General features: G+C 33.4%; 2 protein-coding genes across 2 annotated transcripts; both read left to right on the forward strand.

Annotated features, from left to right (window-relative positions):
- The first annotated feature begins 818 nt into the window (after positions 1-818).
- Positions 819-4910, forward strand: LOC150038210 (alpha/beta-Hydrolases superfamily protein). Its single transcript, XM_090318006.1, has 10 exons — positions 819-1184; positions 2267-2403; positions 2498-2671; positions 2936-3169; positions 3305-3405; positions 3537-3609; positions 3687-3755; positions 3850-3957; positions 4210-4335; positions 4520-4910. Exons 1-10 carry the CDS (start codon positions 860-862, stop codon positions 4712-4714), a joined length of 1542 nt encoding a protein of 513 aa, XP_090174132.1. The 5' UTR covers positions 819-859; the 3' UTR covers positions 4715-4910.
- Positions 4911-6647: 1737 nt separating this feature from the next.
- WRKY43 (WRKY DNA-binding protein 43) lies at positions 6648-8476 on the forward strand. Its single transcript, XM_090307546.1, has 2 exons — positions 6648-6999; positions 8124-8476. Exons 1-2 carry the CDS (start codon positions 6668-6670, stop codon positions 8317-8319), a joined length of 528 nt encoding a protein of 175 aa, XP_090163672.1. The 5' UTR covers positions 6648-6667; the 3' UTR covers positions 8320-8476.
- The last annotated feature ends 5404 nt before the right edge of the window (positions 8477-13880 follow it).

Raw genomic sequence — 13880 nt, forward strand, 5'->3', positions numbered from 1 at the left:
GCTTGTTCGATGGATTTTTCTTGCAGTTTGGAGAGCCAGTTGAGGTAGGTTTCTTGGTCCCCGCCTTCGGAGGGCGTTTGGAAGTTTAATGCTAATGCGACTTGGTTCGACCAGGTGCTTTGGGGGGGGAGGGGGATCAGTTGGATCATTCGTGACTCCTCGGGCTCTCTTATTCTCACGGGATGTGAAAGGGTGGGGGTGTAGTGGAGCATAAAAAACTTAGAAGCCCTCGCTGCAATTAAAGGGCTCTTTGATGTTGTTGGCCAGAGTAGGTCTTCTTTCTCCCCTTTTAGTTGTGGAGTCTGATTGCTCTGATCTTGTTAACGCTATTAATCTTGAGGATACCGATCTTTCTTATTTTAGTGGTTTCATAGATGAGATCCTTTCCTTGTCTGAGGTCGCTTGTGTCTCCTTTTTCGTTTGGTGTCTGAGATCAGAGAATGGGGTGACTCACCATCTTGCTCGTGCAACGGTGTCTTTTGGTTGTTTCTGGACTTGTTTTGTTAATCCCCTTCCTTCCCTCTCTAAAGATGCGTTCGAGGACTCTTTTGTGTTGCCGGCTTGGTTCTCCTCCGCTATCTTTGAGGAGGTTGGTGTTGTGAACTCTGATTAATTGCTTTATAATACTTTCCTTTTAAAAAAAAAATTGAACCGTCGATCTTGAACACTTTTTACCGTGAATTAAAATATATAATTAATCAATCAACAAAAAAGAATGCATAATAACGACCCTCCACGTAAGCCCAATTTGAAACAAATGCCTCCGATTTACGCCACGTGTCCTTATAATTTTTATTGTTATTTTTTTCCCATATTTCGCCCCCCACCATAGTTAATCTATTCCACCCACCGTCCAAAAATGTTCGCAGCTCGAACGGCAGCGCCGCCACTTTTGATTAAGCCACTCCTTCATTTCCACTGTTTACCCGGCCGCTTCCTTTCGTTAATTCCACTCCCGAATCTTCTCTCCGCCGCCCATTGCCGGAGATCGGTCCGTTTATCGACAGTTATGGCCGGAACCAATCCCCTTAATGGAGAATCGCCGCCAGTGCACGTGGCTGGCACGTGGTACTCCGTGCCGGAGCTCCGTCTCCGGGACCATTACTTCTCTGTGCCTCTCAATTACTCTCTAGATCAGGTTTCTTTTCCTAAGATCTCCGTTTTTGCCCGAGAAGTTGTTTCAGGTAAATCGAATCTTAATTTGACTTTGATTTTACTTTCGATTCATTTTCATATAATCGATTATTAGGCCCCATTTTCCGTAACTTATAACTAGTAATCAAGTGGTGACTGTTGTTGACTAATTGCAGATTATTTTCTATTCGTCGATTGATTAAGTGAAGTTATAGTATCAGAGAAGTAATTAAGATGGATGTCATTGTTGTTGATTAGAATTAGGGTAGAGCAATGAGATTAGTTAATCTGAATCTAATGGAAGGTTGTTGTTTTGTTATCATAATTTGTTTCCTTATGGTGCTGAGTTATGTCTCATTACCTGTTATTCATTGATGCTAATTCTTCTATCATGCTTTTGTACAAATGATTATTAAGTTGAAACGGAGAGCTGTATTACTTCGTAAAGGACACCCTTTTCTCATTGAGAGTGGTTTCGATTCATATATTATGTAATTTTCTTTGTTATATGTGATCATCTTATTTGAGCTACATAGACAAAGGATACTTTCGTAGGAAAGATTATTATTAATAAATTGAAAATTTTATATCTCGTTTTCTACGTATGTAGTAATTGTAACTTTCTATTGGGGTCCATGGGTTGTATGGTGTTTGGTAAATGGGAAAATTTTCTACTATTAATAATTTCTCTTTTTTGAATTTAACCAACGTATGGGGGCAGAGATTCGAATGTTTGATATTTTGATTGAAGATATATGTCTTAACCAAATGAGGAGTTCAAATTCATGAACCATTAATCACTGAAAGGGCTGTAGAATGCATATGTGGACATCTTAGTAAAAACAAAAGTTATCATCTTGATTCTTGCATTGTCTAGAGGTTGAGTATTGCTGAAGCTATTGATTTAGGAACTCCTCAAATATTCAATGATGTTCTGACCAAATCCTTCAAGTATTGAAAGTTTTCTGATTATGATTGCTTTATTAGCAGTCCATCCCTTTTTTAACTTTGATTTATTTTCAGTTCTTACATGTACATGGGTCGTTGTTTCTTTTTCGGCAGTTATATTTTCATAAACCAATTATGATATTAGTACTTTTTATCCTTAACAAATACAGAATCTGCATTGCAGTGGGGAAAGAGGAGCAACCAATGCCATACCTTTTGTACTTACAAGGTGGACCTGGATTTGAGTGTGCCCGACCAACTGAAGCAAGTGGATGGATACAAAAAGCGTGTGAAGAATTTCGTGTTATATTGATGGATCAGGCATGGTTTTGTTGACCACTTTGAATGAAGGCATTTGAAACATGAACAACTGTTGTCTTGATTTTTTATTCCACCTATATATATATCATTGCAGCGAGGAACAGGATTATCAACTCCTTTGACTCCATCGTCCATGTCGCAATTTCAAAGTCCAGAGGACTTAGCCAACTACTTGAAATATTTTCGAGCTGACAACATAGTTAATGATGCCGAATTTATTAGGACCCGTCTTGTTCCTGATGCCGCACCTTGGACCATTTTGGGTCAAGTATTTACTTCACTTTTTCTTTTATAGATTCAGATTTTGCAATCAACATGTTGAGCCTAGTGCTCTCTACTCATCCTTACGTTGTCAGATGACGTCCCTTCCAGTCTTTGGAATCAACATGTTGAATTTACATGAAACATTTAGCAGATTTTTTGGCTTTGGCATTTCTGAATGTGGCTTTGCTTTATACAAGTTATTGGCTTTCGCTGTCTGTAGTAATTGCATCACTGCAAATTCAAGCAAATTCTGTTTTTCCCTGTGCAGAGCTATGGTGGTTTTTGTGCAGTTACGTATTTGAGTTTTGCACCACAAGGATTAAAGCAAGTTCTCATAACTGGAGGAATCCCTCCAATTGGGAATGGATGCACTGCAGATTCTGTGTATCGAGCATGCTTCGAAAAGGTTATAATTCAAAATGAAAAGTACTACAAGCGGTATCCGCAAGATGTTGAAATTGTCTGTGAAGTTGTGAAATACTTGGCCGAGAATGGAGGCGGGGTGAGTGCGTTTGTCTATAGTTCCTGTCGTGTATCATCATATTGCTAAAAACTAGAACCAAATGCTTAAAATTGAAAATTCTCTCGGGTGGTATCTTCTTCCCTTAAAAAACCCTTTTTCCTTGTTTTTGTATAGGTTCTTCTTCCCTCTGGTGGTTTCTTGACACCTAAAGGACTGCAAACTCTTGGTCTTTCTGCTTTGGGATCTAGTACAGGTTTTGAGCGCATGCACTATCTGTAAGGCGTCTTAGTTTTTTCTTTCTGGTTTCTAACTTTTGGACAAGTGAATGGCCAACTCAAGAAAATTCTTTTGGCTATTCAAGATTCTGTAATCTAATTACTCTCTTTTCCCCCCTATATTGTGGCAGGTTTGAGAGAGTGTGGGATCCTATACTAGTTACTGGAGCACCAAAACGGATCAGTTTTTTCTTCCTCAATGCTGTTAGTATTCTACAATTTCTAATAGTCAAATATGACTATAACTTCTTGAATGATTCTAAACGGTCAGACATTCGCAGATTGATAACTGGCTCTCACTCGATTCAAATCCTCTCTATGTTCTCTTGCACGAATCAATATATTGCCAGGTAGACTTCTTTTTTTTTTTCCTTTTAGAATTATATTTTGGTCAACTAGAACTTTCAATCGAGATAATTTTTTGCCACTTCCTTTTCCCCAAAGGGCGCCTCATCTCGGTGGTCTGCTGAAAGAATAAAGAATGAAGTGGAAAACAAGTTCGATGCAAATAAAGCTGTAAAAGAAGGAAGTCCCGTGTATTTCACTGGAGAGGTAGGTGCAATGCAAACTCATTAACTATCGGGAGTCTTTTAGTATTTGTAGAATAGACTTTCATCATAGTGATTGAATAAACATCCATCTGAGGTTATGAGGCTATGCTTTGACTTTGGAGAAATGCAGTATGAAGACATCATTGGAACTTCTACTCATTCATGGGTTAATGAAGTATTATATTCTCGACCAAAACATCAAATGTTCAAATCTCGAAAAAAGAATTATGCTCCATTTGTATTGCTTCTGCAGATGATCTTCCCATGGATGTTTGACGAGATTCATGCCTTGAGACCATTCAAAGACGCAGCACATATCTTGGCTGATAAGGAGGACTGGCCTCCTCTATATGACATTACTGCTCTTAAGAATAACAAGGTAGTCTGTTCAGATGCTTCTACATCTGCAAGTGATAAAAAATGAGTTTATGTTTCTCAGATATTGTTTACACTGATGTCAATTTTACCATAACAACTTGTTATGAGTCCCAACGAGCATTAGGATTACATTGAGGCCTTTCTGTTGTAAAAAAAATAACATATTTTCTGGATTATGATCACAGGTTCCGGTGGCAGCTGCGGTCTATTACGAGGATATGTTTGTGAACTTCAAGTTGACCATGGAGACAGCTTCCCAAATAGCAGGAATAAGATTGTGGATTACTAATGAATTTATGCATTCTGGTCTGCGTGATGCAGGGCCCCAAGTTCTGGATCACTTGATGGGATTGTTAAATGGAAAGAAGCCTTTATTCTGAGGTTTTTCCCATCTTTGTTATTTTTCTTCATAATTATTGGAATGAGTTTATCGAATTTTCTCCTCAATAAGCTTGTTAGTTGTTAGTGAATGAGATCAGGAGATTGTAAACTAGTTAATCCTTTCTTCTAGATAAGTTTTTTTTTCCCATTTTTAAAGTAAATTAACAAATAAAATAGAGAATTAATTTATGTCTACTTATGTATCAATGATCATATGGGAAAATTATATGGGAAAATAAAGATATTAACGGAGTATTTGAACCTCTAACCTCGAGAGAGAAAAAAAAAAAAGAAAAGAAACAGATATTTAAAACATTGAGTTATGTTCACGTTGGTCTATGACTAACCATATTCATTATGTCGGACTTGAGTAGAAGAAGAATTCAAAATTCACTTCAAAACTTTTTTTTTCTAATTTTTAGACTTTTTTCTTTTAAAAAAAAGTGTAATAAATGTGGATGAGATTTTGAATCTGGGATGTTAAGGGGAGGGAAGGAGTAAATATCTTAGTTAACTAAATGAAATTTTATCCTAACAATTAATAAATGTTTTGAGTAAATTATTTAAGATTAATTCCCATAAAATCCTTTTTCATTTATGGAATATATAATTTGGTATGCCTTAAATTATAAATTATAAAGAATCTAGCCAAGGAAACAAATTGCAATGTTAATTGTTAAATACTGTGAAGTGGTTTAACTCCCTTGCATGGTTGGTCAACAGTATTTTTATTAGCAATATTGTGGTTAACAGAAAATAACCTTTTTCTTAAGGTTATTTGTAATTTAAGACCTACTTTTTTGACCAGGTTTGTTGGTAATTTAACCTTGAATAATATAATTAAATAAAAATATCATTTTAGTCCTTGTATTATAAATTTCATCACAGTTTAATTAGTCTTTGTCCAATTTTAATTTTTGAAAAATCTTAAATTTAATTCTTCAAAATTTAATTTCAGATTAAATAATAATGATAATTTTCACACAAGAAAAATACACTATGTGAAAGTAATTTATAAAAAAAATGCCAACAAAAGTAAAAATGTATAGATGCTAAAATTGGATATTTGAAGATACATGAACTAAATTGAAACAAAACTCAAAGTATCCACTAAAATGATATTTCAATCTAGGATTTTTTTTTTCTTGTCTTCGAATTTCGAAGAATATAAGCGATTGGTCCCTTAGTTTTCAAAATATATATTTTTTAGTCTTCGAGAATTTTAGAATAGATATATCAGATTCTTGAATTTTCAAAATGTACCATTTTACTTTCAAAGTTGGATAAGTTTAAAATATTCTTGGAAGGGAAAAATTTTAAATGTTCTTAAAAATAACTTTTTATTATTTTATATAATTATGACTGAGAGATTAAATTAATTTTTTTAAAAAAAATGTTAATGCAAACTGTAGGGGTCTTTAAAACCTAATTTTAAAGACTGAAAGATTAAAAGGATATATTTAAAAAGTTTAGAGACCAATGATACCTATTATAAAAAGTTTGGAGACTAAAAAATTATGTTATGAAGACTTAGAGATCAAACATGTATATTTTTTTAAATTCAGAGACTAAAAAGATAACGCATTTAATTTTTAATTGGTTTAAGTCTCTTTAACCTAATTATTGCACAATCAAAGTACTTAAAAGTACACTTTTTAATGTTAAATGCATATAGGAACTGAAAAAACAATATTCTAAAATATCGTATTTCATGTGTTTAAACTTTTAGTTTTAATTTAACTAAAAAACTCTATTTCTTTCGCAATTTACATTTTCTCTGCTCAAAATAGAAGAATCAAATAATTCAAAATAATTTTTTTTTTAAAAAAAGTATGGTTTAAAATGGGAGTCGAAGTAGTTGAAATATAGTTGGCTTCCCACATCTCTCTCTGTTTCTTTATAAACTCCAAGTCTCAAACATCACCATTTCTTCTTTCACAACCCACCAAGAAATGGAGGAACATGACCAACTACAATACCCGCCGCCGCCGCCGCTGCCGTGTTCGGATCCTGATGCTACCTCTCTAGAAATTGACTGGATCACGATTCTCTCTGGCCAGGTCACCGGAGACATGACGCCGGCGGCAACAATTTCTGACCCATCGGAAATTAGATGGGACGAGGAGAAAGGAAACCGGAGGAAGAATGGCGCCCGCCGGTTGAGAAGGCCCGCCGGCCGCCGGAGGTTTGAGTTTCGGACGAGAAGTTCTGAAGATATTCTTGACGATGGATATCGGTGGCGGAAGTACGGACAGAAATCTGTCAAACACAGCCTCTATCCAAGGTATAAAATTTTGAAATATTGATGATATTTTGAGGTTTCTTTAAAAAATAATAATAAATAAGGTTACATTACGTACGTACAACATATTATGAAGAGTGTACTTCTCGACATTACGTACAACATATCTCTACAATTTTTTTTCCTTTTAAATTTTTAAGAATATATTCAACACAAAAATTAAAAGTTTTGAAATTTATTAAATACTAGAGACTTTCCAAATATCCAAAAAAAAAATTGATTTTTTATTTTTTATTTAGCATAATAAAAGGAAAAATGATTAGGTACAGCTAAGGTTTAAAAAATAGATGGTGATGAAATATCAATATCTTAATTTTATGGAAAATTTGATCCATATTTTTAGAAAAATTATAAAAACAAACCATTCGTTTCTTTATTTTTAATTTAGCATAATAAAAGGGAAATGACTCGAGTGTTGGGTGGGCTGCACAATCAGATAGGTTCGGCCACCTTTGACTCCTAAAATTTTTGCTAATGAAAGTATAGTTATAACCTTTTTTGAGTACACCTAAATTACAAATCAAAATAAAGAGTATATGAAAATATTTTTCAATAAATTTTAAATTTTGGAAATATAATATATTTGACAACTTGTAATTTAACCAAATAAATTAATAATTTCCATCATATACTAAAAGATGTAGTTATTTATTGAAAAGTCATTTCATAAATTTTAAGATGATATAAACACTTTTGATTGTCTTACCCTCAATATTATTCAATTAATTAAAGTATATATCTCGTCGACCAAGACTATTCATTTAAGGGCCAAATCCTTTCATACCCATTGTTGAACAAAGAAAAACAAATATTTATCTTTATATTTTCATTAGATCAATAAAGACTTATTTGATATACAACAATTTAGTTTTTGTAATTTATTGTGAAGTTATGTTCTAGTCTACTTATTTAAATTTGTAAGAAAAATGATCTCTATCGACTATTTATATATGTTATAGAGATCATTATAAACTAAAAATCAATCACTATATATACTTGAGATCGAATTTTGTTAAGTATTTAATTTTAATAATTGAGCTATTATCGTAAGTGAAAGTGTATAGACTAAATTATTATTTTTATTATTTTTTATTGTGTGGGTGAAGGAGCTATTATAGGTGTACATATCTCACATGCAATGTGAAGAAACAAATTCAAAGGCTATCAAAAGACAAAAGCATTGTTGTGACTACTTATGAGGGAATTCACAACCATCCTTCTCACATCCTCATGCAAACCCTAACTCCTCTTCTTAAACAAATTCACACTTCTTTTCCACTTTCTAAATTATTTATGTATTAGTAACATATATATGCTTTGTTTGTTTATTTTAATTGCTAAAAGTCAATATATAGTGCTATGATACTAATTAAGATTAATTGCTACAAGGTTAATTATTTATGTAGCTCAATACAACAGTTATCGATTTCATGATTTGATCCAATCAAATAAATTCTACATACTTAAGGTTCCCTGTCTCCGTCCCTGTTGGAGGATTTTACCCCCATCCCCGCCTCCGTCCTTGCCATTTAAAGGCGGGGACAGGGGCAAGGATTCCCCCTCGGGGAAACAGATCCCCGCGGACCCATTCCCCATTTTCCCTTTTGTTTTCCCACGGAGACTTTTTTTTTTAAAAAAAAATTCCTAGAATTCTATTTGGTTTGGACTTTGACACTTTAGTTGGGTTAAATTAAAAACTAGGCTAAATGTAAAAGGTTAAATATCTAAAAACTCTTATATATATATATATATATATATATTTAAAAACTCTTATCGGGACGGGGTCAGGGATGGGGATAGGGCGGGATACCCTCCCCATCCCCGTCCCGATTGGGTCGAGGCCCCGTGGGGAATTTTTCCAACCTAATTCACTGGTTTTTTTGTGTTGTTACCAACATTTTACGTGTATTTTCAATAATCAAGTCAAGTTTTGAAAAGTAAAAAAATGATTTTTTTTTTTTTAATTTTCAGAGTTTGTTGAGAATGCAAATTGGTTGGTTAGGAAAGATAAAAATCATATAAAAGAGAAAATTTCTAACAATCTCGTAGTGTTTATCACATTATGATATTCCATTTAATAAAAAAATTATTCAATGTTGCTGGACCAAATTTCATGGTAAACAAGTTGTATGTAAACAAAGCAGACTCTAAAAAAGCAAATGATAGATTGTTTTTTATTATTATTATTTTTTACTTTTCTTAACAATTTTAACCTCGACTTTTTTTACTTAATACTCACCTTTAGTATTTGGCATTAACTTCCATTAACTTGAAATGATTACGAAATGAAATTTTAAATTTAATTTTAATAGTGATGAAAATAGTGAAATTTAATACATTGTATTTCCTTTGAATTCTTTTAAATTAATTATGGATTCTACATCTTGGAACCAAGCCAATTTTGGAGCTCAGGCATTAACACGGAAGACATAAAGTGAATACTTAGTGAAAAATCGAGGTTAAAAGTGTAATCTTAAATCTTAGGGATCAAATTGAAACCAAACACTAATTTCAATGGTAAAATTATAACATTTTGAAACTTAGGAACTAAATTGAGATCACTCTCAAAACTTGTAAACTAAAATATAATATTTTGGACCAAATAGAAATCATACTCAAAACGAACAAAAAATGTATCTCTTTTTCTTGTCTTATTATAAAAAAATAATTATATATATATATGTATAAGGGAATTGGAGCATATGGCAGATTTAGGGTTTGGTTTTTGAAAAATGGGAAAACTGAAAAATAATAAAATTTATGGCAACTCACATGACATGCAGCTTTTTGTTATTGATGAAACTATAAATACATGGTAGGTATAGAATCATAAACAATGATGAGATTCTGTATACAGGATAATTGTTGATGTCTTAGTTCTCAACTTTCCCTCTAATTGATTCATTGGAAAAACTAAGAATAACCATCTTCCTCAAACTCAAAACAATCGTCCTTTCCGATTTTCCTCAAGTAGTTAATGTTTCAATGCTGATTAATTTAAACTCTGTTTAACCACTTTTCAAATTAATTTCACTCAAATTAAATATCAAGATTTTTCTATCAAATTTATATTTTAAATATCCATTTATTATCAATTTCATTTATCTAATCAAATTTTAAATTTTTTTCAAATGTTTGAATTGTTTTTCGTTATTTTATACATATTCTTGATAAACTAAATGAATATTTTTCCATATTTTTAAGGTTTAAATTGTTTTGTATATGTTATTAGATTCAATTATACATATTTCATATTTAGTCATTATTTTAGCTGATATTTTGATAATATCTTATTTGTCCTTAGTTGGTTCGTATGTCCAAAATATTAAATATAGTGTAAATGGAGAGTTTGATTAATAATCTGGATATAAATACAATACAATGGGAGAGCCTGATTAATAACCAAATTAATCATATTATAATCTAACAGAATCAATTTCAAAACAGAAAATAAGCATCATTCCATAATGTCCTCCTTTGGAATTGGAATTTAATTTTAATATTCAAATTAGATTTTGATAACAACTCCACTATTTAAAATAAACCAATCTCTTCCTTGTTTTCTCCCCTAATTAATTCAAATTAGTTATATGTTTTGATTTGATTTAACCACTTTTAAAAAATATTCACAATTTCAATCTTTAATTTGTTTACCACCATTTTGATTTTAATTTAAAATATATCTTTAGATTTTACATTATTTTATTCTGTTTTTATTATTTTAAATTCAGATTAAATTTTTTTGTCCTAGTTAGGATTTTACTTAATATTTTATACATATTATCATCTAACAAATGGTATATTTCATTAAAATTTTATCATTTTTTGTATTTTTTATCACCTTTTATCACTCCAAGAATTTTGGGCTTTAATGTTTGTTGAAAAAAGTAAAATTGGATGTATAATGTCGGTTTTGTTTTTTTTTTAAAAAAAGCGGATCTTTAATGTCGGTTTTAAACCGACATTGTAGGGGTACCTTTAAACCCACTTAATTTTTTCCTCTTCACTCTCCCCCTATTTTCTATTTCCCCTCATTTTTTTCATTTTTCCCTTTTCACTCTCCCCCTATTTTCTTTTTCCTTTCATTCTCACACTTCCCTCTTCAGACTCTCTTCTTTCTCACTTCTCTCTTCCAAAACCTTGCCATTCGTCCATCGATCGTGGGTGAAGAGTCTGTCGTGGTGTAGATCTGGCTTCCGTGCAGGTATGTTCGTCGTGCAGCCTGCGTCGCCACACCCAGTCGCCCGGATCTGCTGCTCGTTCTGTCGAAGCGCCACAGCCTGGTATGTTGCTTTCTCTTCAGTTATTTTTCTGTGTCTTATACTCTCAGTTTGATAAATAAGCACCCAAACTTGATACGCTAATCATGTGTCTCCAAATCTGAAGTTCATATTCCCACGTGGTGTGTGTCGCCATTCGTCATTCGATTTTCCCTCGCTGCGTGTCTCCAGATCTGCCACCATTCATCTTTGTCCACCGCGCTGCCGTCCAGATCAGTATGTTCTTCTCTTTCTTCTCTTAAACTCACAAGCAATTTTTGTTCTTACGTTTACGCCTCTCAACTATTTGTGTAAATGTCTCAATGAAAGCCAGTTGCGGTTTCACTCCAATATATCTCTCTACTCCTAGATTTGAGCCTTTTTATGTGTCTTTGACCTTTGAAATTCGATTTGATTAATGGTTTTGTTGTATATGATATATTTGTTGAAGTGTTGGTAAGAGGCGTTGCCAATAGTTGCTCATGCGTTGGGTATGCGTGAGCAAAAGCAGTGAAAGCGAAATGTTGAGCACAAGGCGCTGGGTAGACAATCGTGTAGCAAATGAGCAACGCTACACAATGAGGTAGACGATCGTCTAGTAAGTGAGCGACGTTACACGATAAGATAGACGATCGTCTAATAAGTGAGCGGCGCTACACGATGAGGTAGGCGATCGTGTAGGCGGACGCTGAACGATTATGTAGCAATGCGGGGAGCTAAACGATGAGGTAGAAAATCGTATAGCAGATGCACGGAGCTAAGCAATGCACTAAACGATCGTGTAGATATGCGCGCGGCATTAAACGATGAAGAGTGACGCGTTAGACGATCGGGCTATACGATAGGCAAAGTACTGCACGATTAGTGTAAGCACTAGACGATAAGCGTAGAATATGGACGATAGCACTAGACGATAGCGTTGAGCGTTAAAGCGATGCGCGGGTGCTAAGTGATAGACTACACGATGGCGCTATGCAATGGGCGTGAGTGCTAGACGATAGTCGTGCTACACTAGACGATGAGCAGACGCATTACATGATTAGTAGAATGCTAAGCAATAGGCGATGGCGTTAAGCGATAGGCGGATGAGTTAGACAATAAGGCATCAGTGCTAAGCGATGGGTGCGGTAGCTAAACGATAGCCTATGCGCGAGATCGTTTACTAAACGATTGAGCTACACGATGGGCCGCTGGAGCTAAGCGATAGATGCAGGAACTAAACGATTGATTGGTTTGAGAACATGTGCATTATGCTAATTAAATACTCTAAAAGAATGTTTGACTCACAGTTTTAATAAGTTTTAGTTGATGAGTCCAACTTCATTGTTATGCTGCCAAAAATTTTCCATCGCCTCTGTATCTCATATCTAGGTAACCAAACTTCTCTTCTTCAAGATCTTGAAAAAGAAGATTCTTTCATTTATTCAACTATTGAGTTTTCTTGTTTTGCAGGTGCAACAAAGGAGTATAGATTTGGTATCGCAACCTCTTTATGCTTTTCCTTGGGGAACTCTAGTAAAGAATTTTGCCTTGAATGTACCATTTATACACATTTCCAATAAACACGATTAGTTGAATATGAATTCTCATCACATTTTCACTTTCAATCCTTTATCTTAAACCTTTTTTGTTTGTGATCCTTTGAACAATAGTGGTCAGACAAAGATGCCTATAACCAGACACTGCTGAAGCTGGGGGGTCTATTCAAGAAGAATTATAAAGGGATCCATACTTACCAAGTGGAGAGGGACAGTAAACTCATAATGTTTGTATTACTTGTAATTTGTGTTTTCAAGGGCTGAATTATCGTACGGCTTTTTAAATTATAATTTTATAGCATAATTTGTGGATTAAATGTAATAGATTTGCAATCCATACATAAATAATATGTCATAACCACAATGTTCGATGATGATGTGTCATGTTATACTTTTTGACCGAAAAAATGGATTCGGCAATGGAATTTAAAAAGATGGACAATAATTGATAAAACGGATAGATTATGGGCTTCAATGTCGGTTTAAAGGGCTTCATTTGATACTTGGGTTTCAGTTGCAACCGACATTAAAGGGCTTTAATTTCGGTTACAAATTTCATTAAGGGGCTTTAATGTCAATTTCAACAAACATTAAAGACAGTGTTATTAAAGTCCAACCGACATTAAAGGGCTTTAATAACACTATCTCAACCGACATTAAAACCCTTTAATGTCGGTTTTAAACCGACATTAAAGCCTGAAATTCTTCTAGTGTATTCATTATCATCTTATTATATTATTATACCATTAATTTTTTTTTTTTTGACAAACAAATAAGTATTCACTTTTGCAATATTGCTATTTTTATTATGCCTCTACATAGGCTTCTTTTGTAGGTTTTGTGATTGATGGAGTTATAAATACAATGTAATTGATGAAACTTAAATAAAAATGGAATTATGAATACAGTGTAATTGTAAATAAATGAGCTCCCTTCCTTATTTTTCTTTCCCGAATTATATTTGAATTTATATTTTATTATCAAATTATATTTTATCTAACTAGTTATTGAATTAATCACAATAAACAAAAACTTCCTCATTTTTTCTCTCCAATTTGTATTTGAG

Source organism: Benincasa hispida, chromosome 1 (genome assembly GCF_027475165.1).
Source record: "Benincasa hispida cultivar pf3 chromosome 1, pf3_genome.v1.1, whole genome shotgun sequence".
NCBI lineage: Eukaryota > Viridiplantae > Streptophyta > Magnoliopsida > Cucurbitales > Cucurbitaceae > Benincasa > Benincasa hispida.

Bases quoted from the DNA above. Each gene is read 5' to 3' on its own strand.
- LOC150038210 (XM_090318006.1), top strand. From the start codon at position 860: ATGTTCGCAGCTCGAACGGCAGCGCCGCCACTTTTGATTAAGCCACTC. The intron at 2,404-2,497 runs GCATGGTTTTGT...ATATCATTGCAG, and splicing joins GTGTTATATTGATGGATCAG to CGAGGAACAGGATTATCAAC. The intron at 3,958-4,209 runs GTAGGTGCAATG...TTGCTTCTGCAG, and splicing joins CCGTGTATTTCACTGGAGAG to ATGATCTTCCCATGGATGTT.
- WRKY43 (XM_090307546.1), top strand. From the start codon at position 6,668: ATGGAGGAACATGACCAACTACAATACCCGCCGCCGCCGCCGCTGCCG. The intron at 7,000-8,123 runs GTATAAAATTTT...GTGTGGGTGAAG, and splicing joins AAACACAGCCTCTATCCAAG to GAGCTATTATAGGTGTACAT.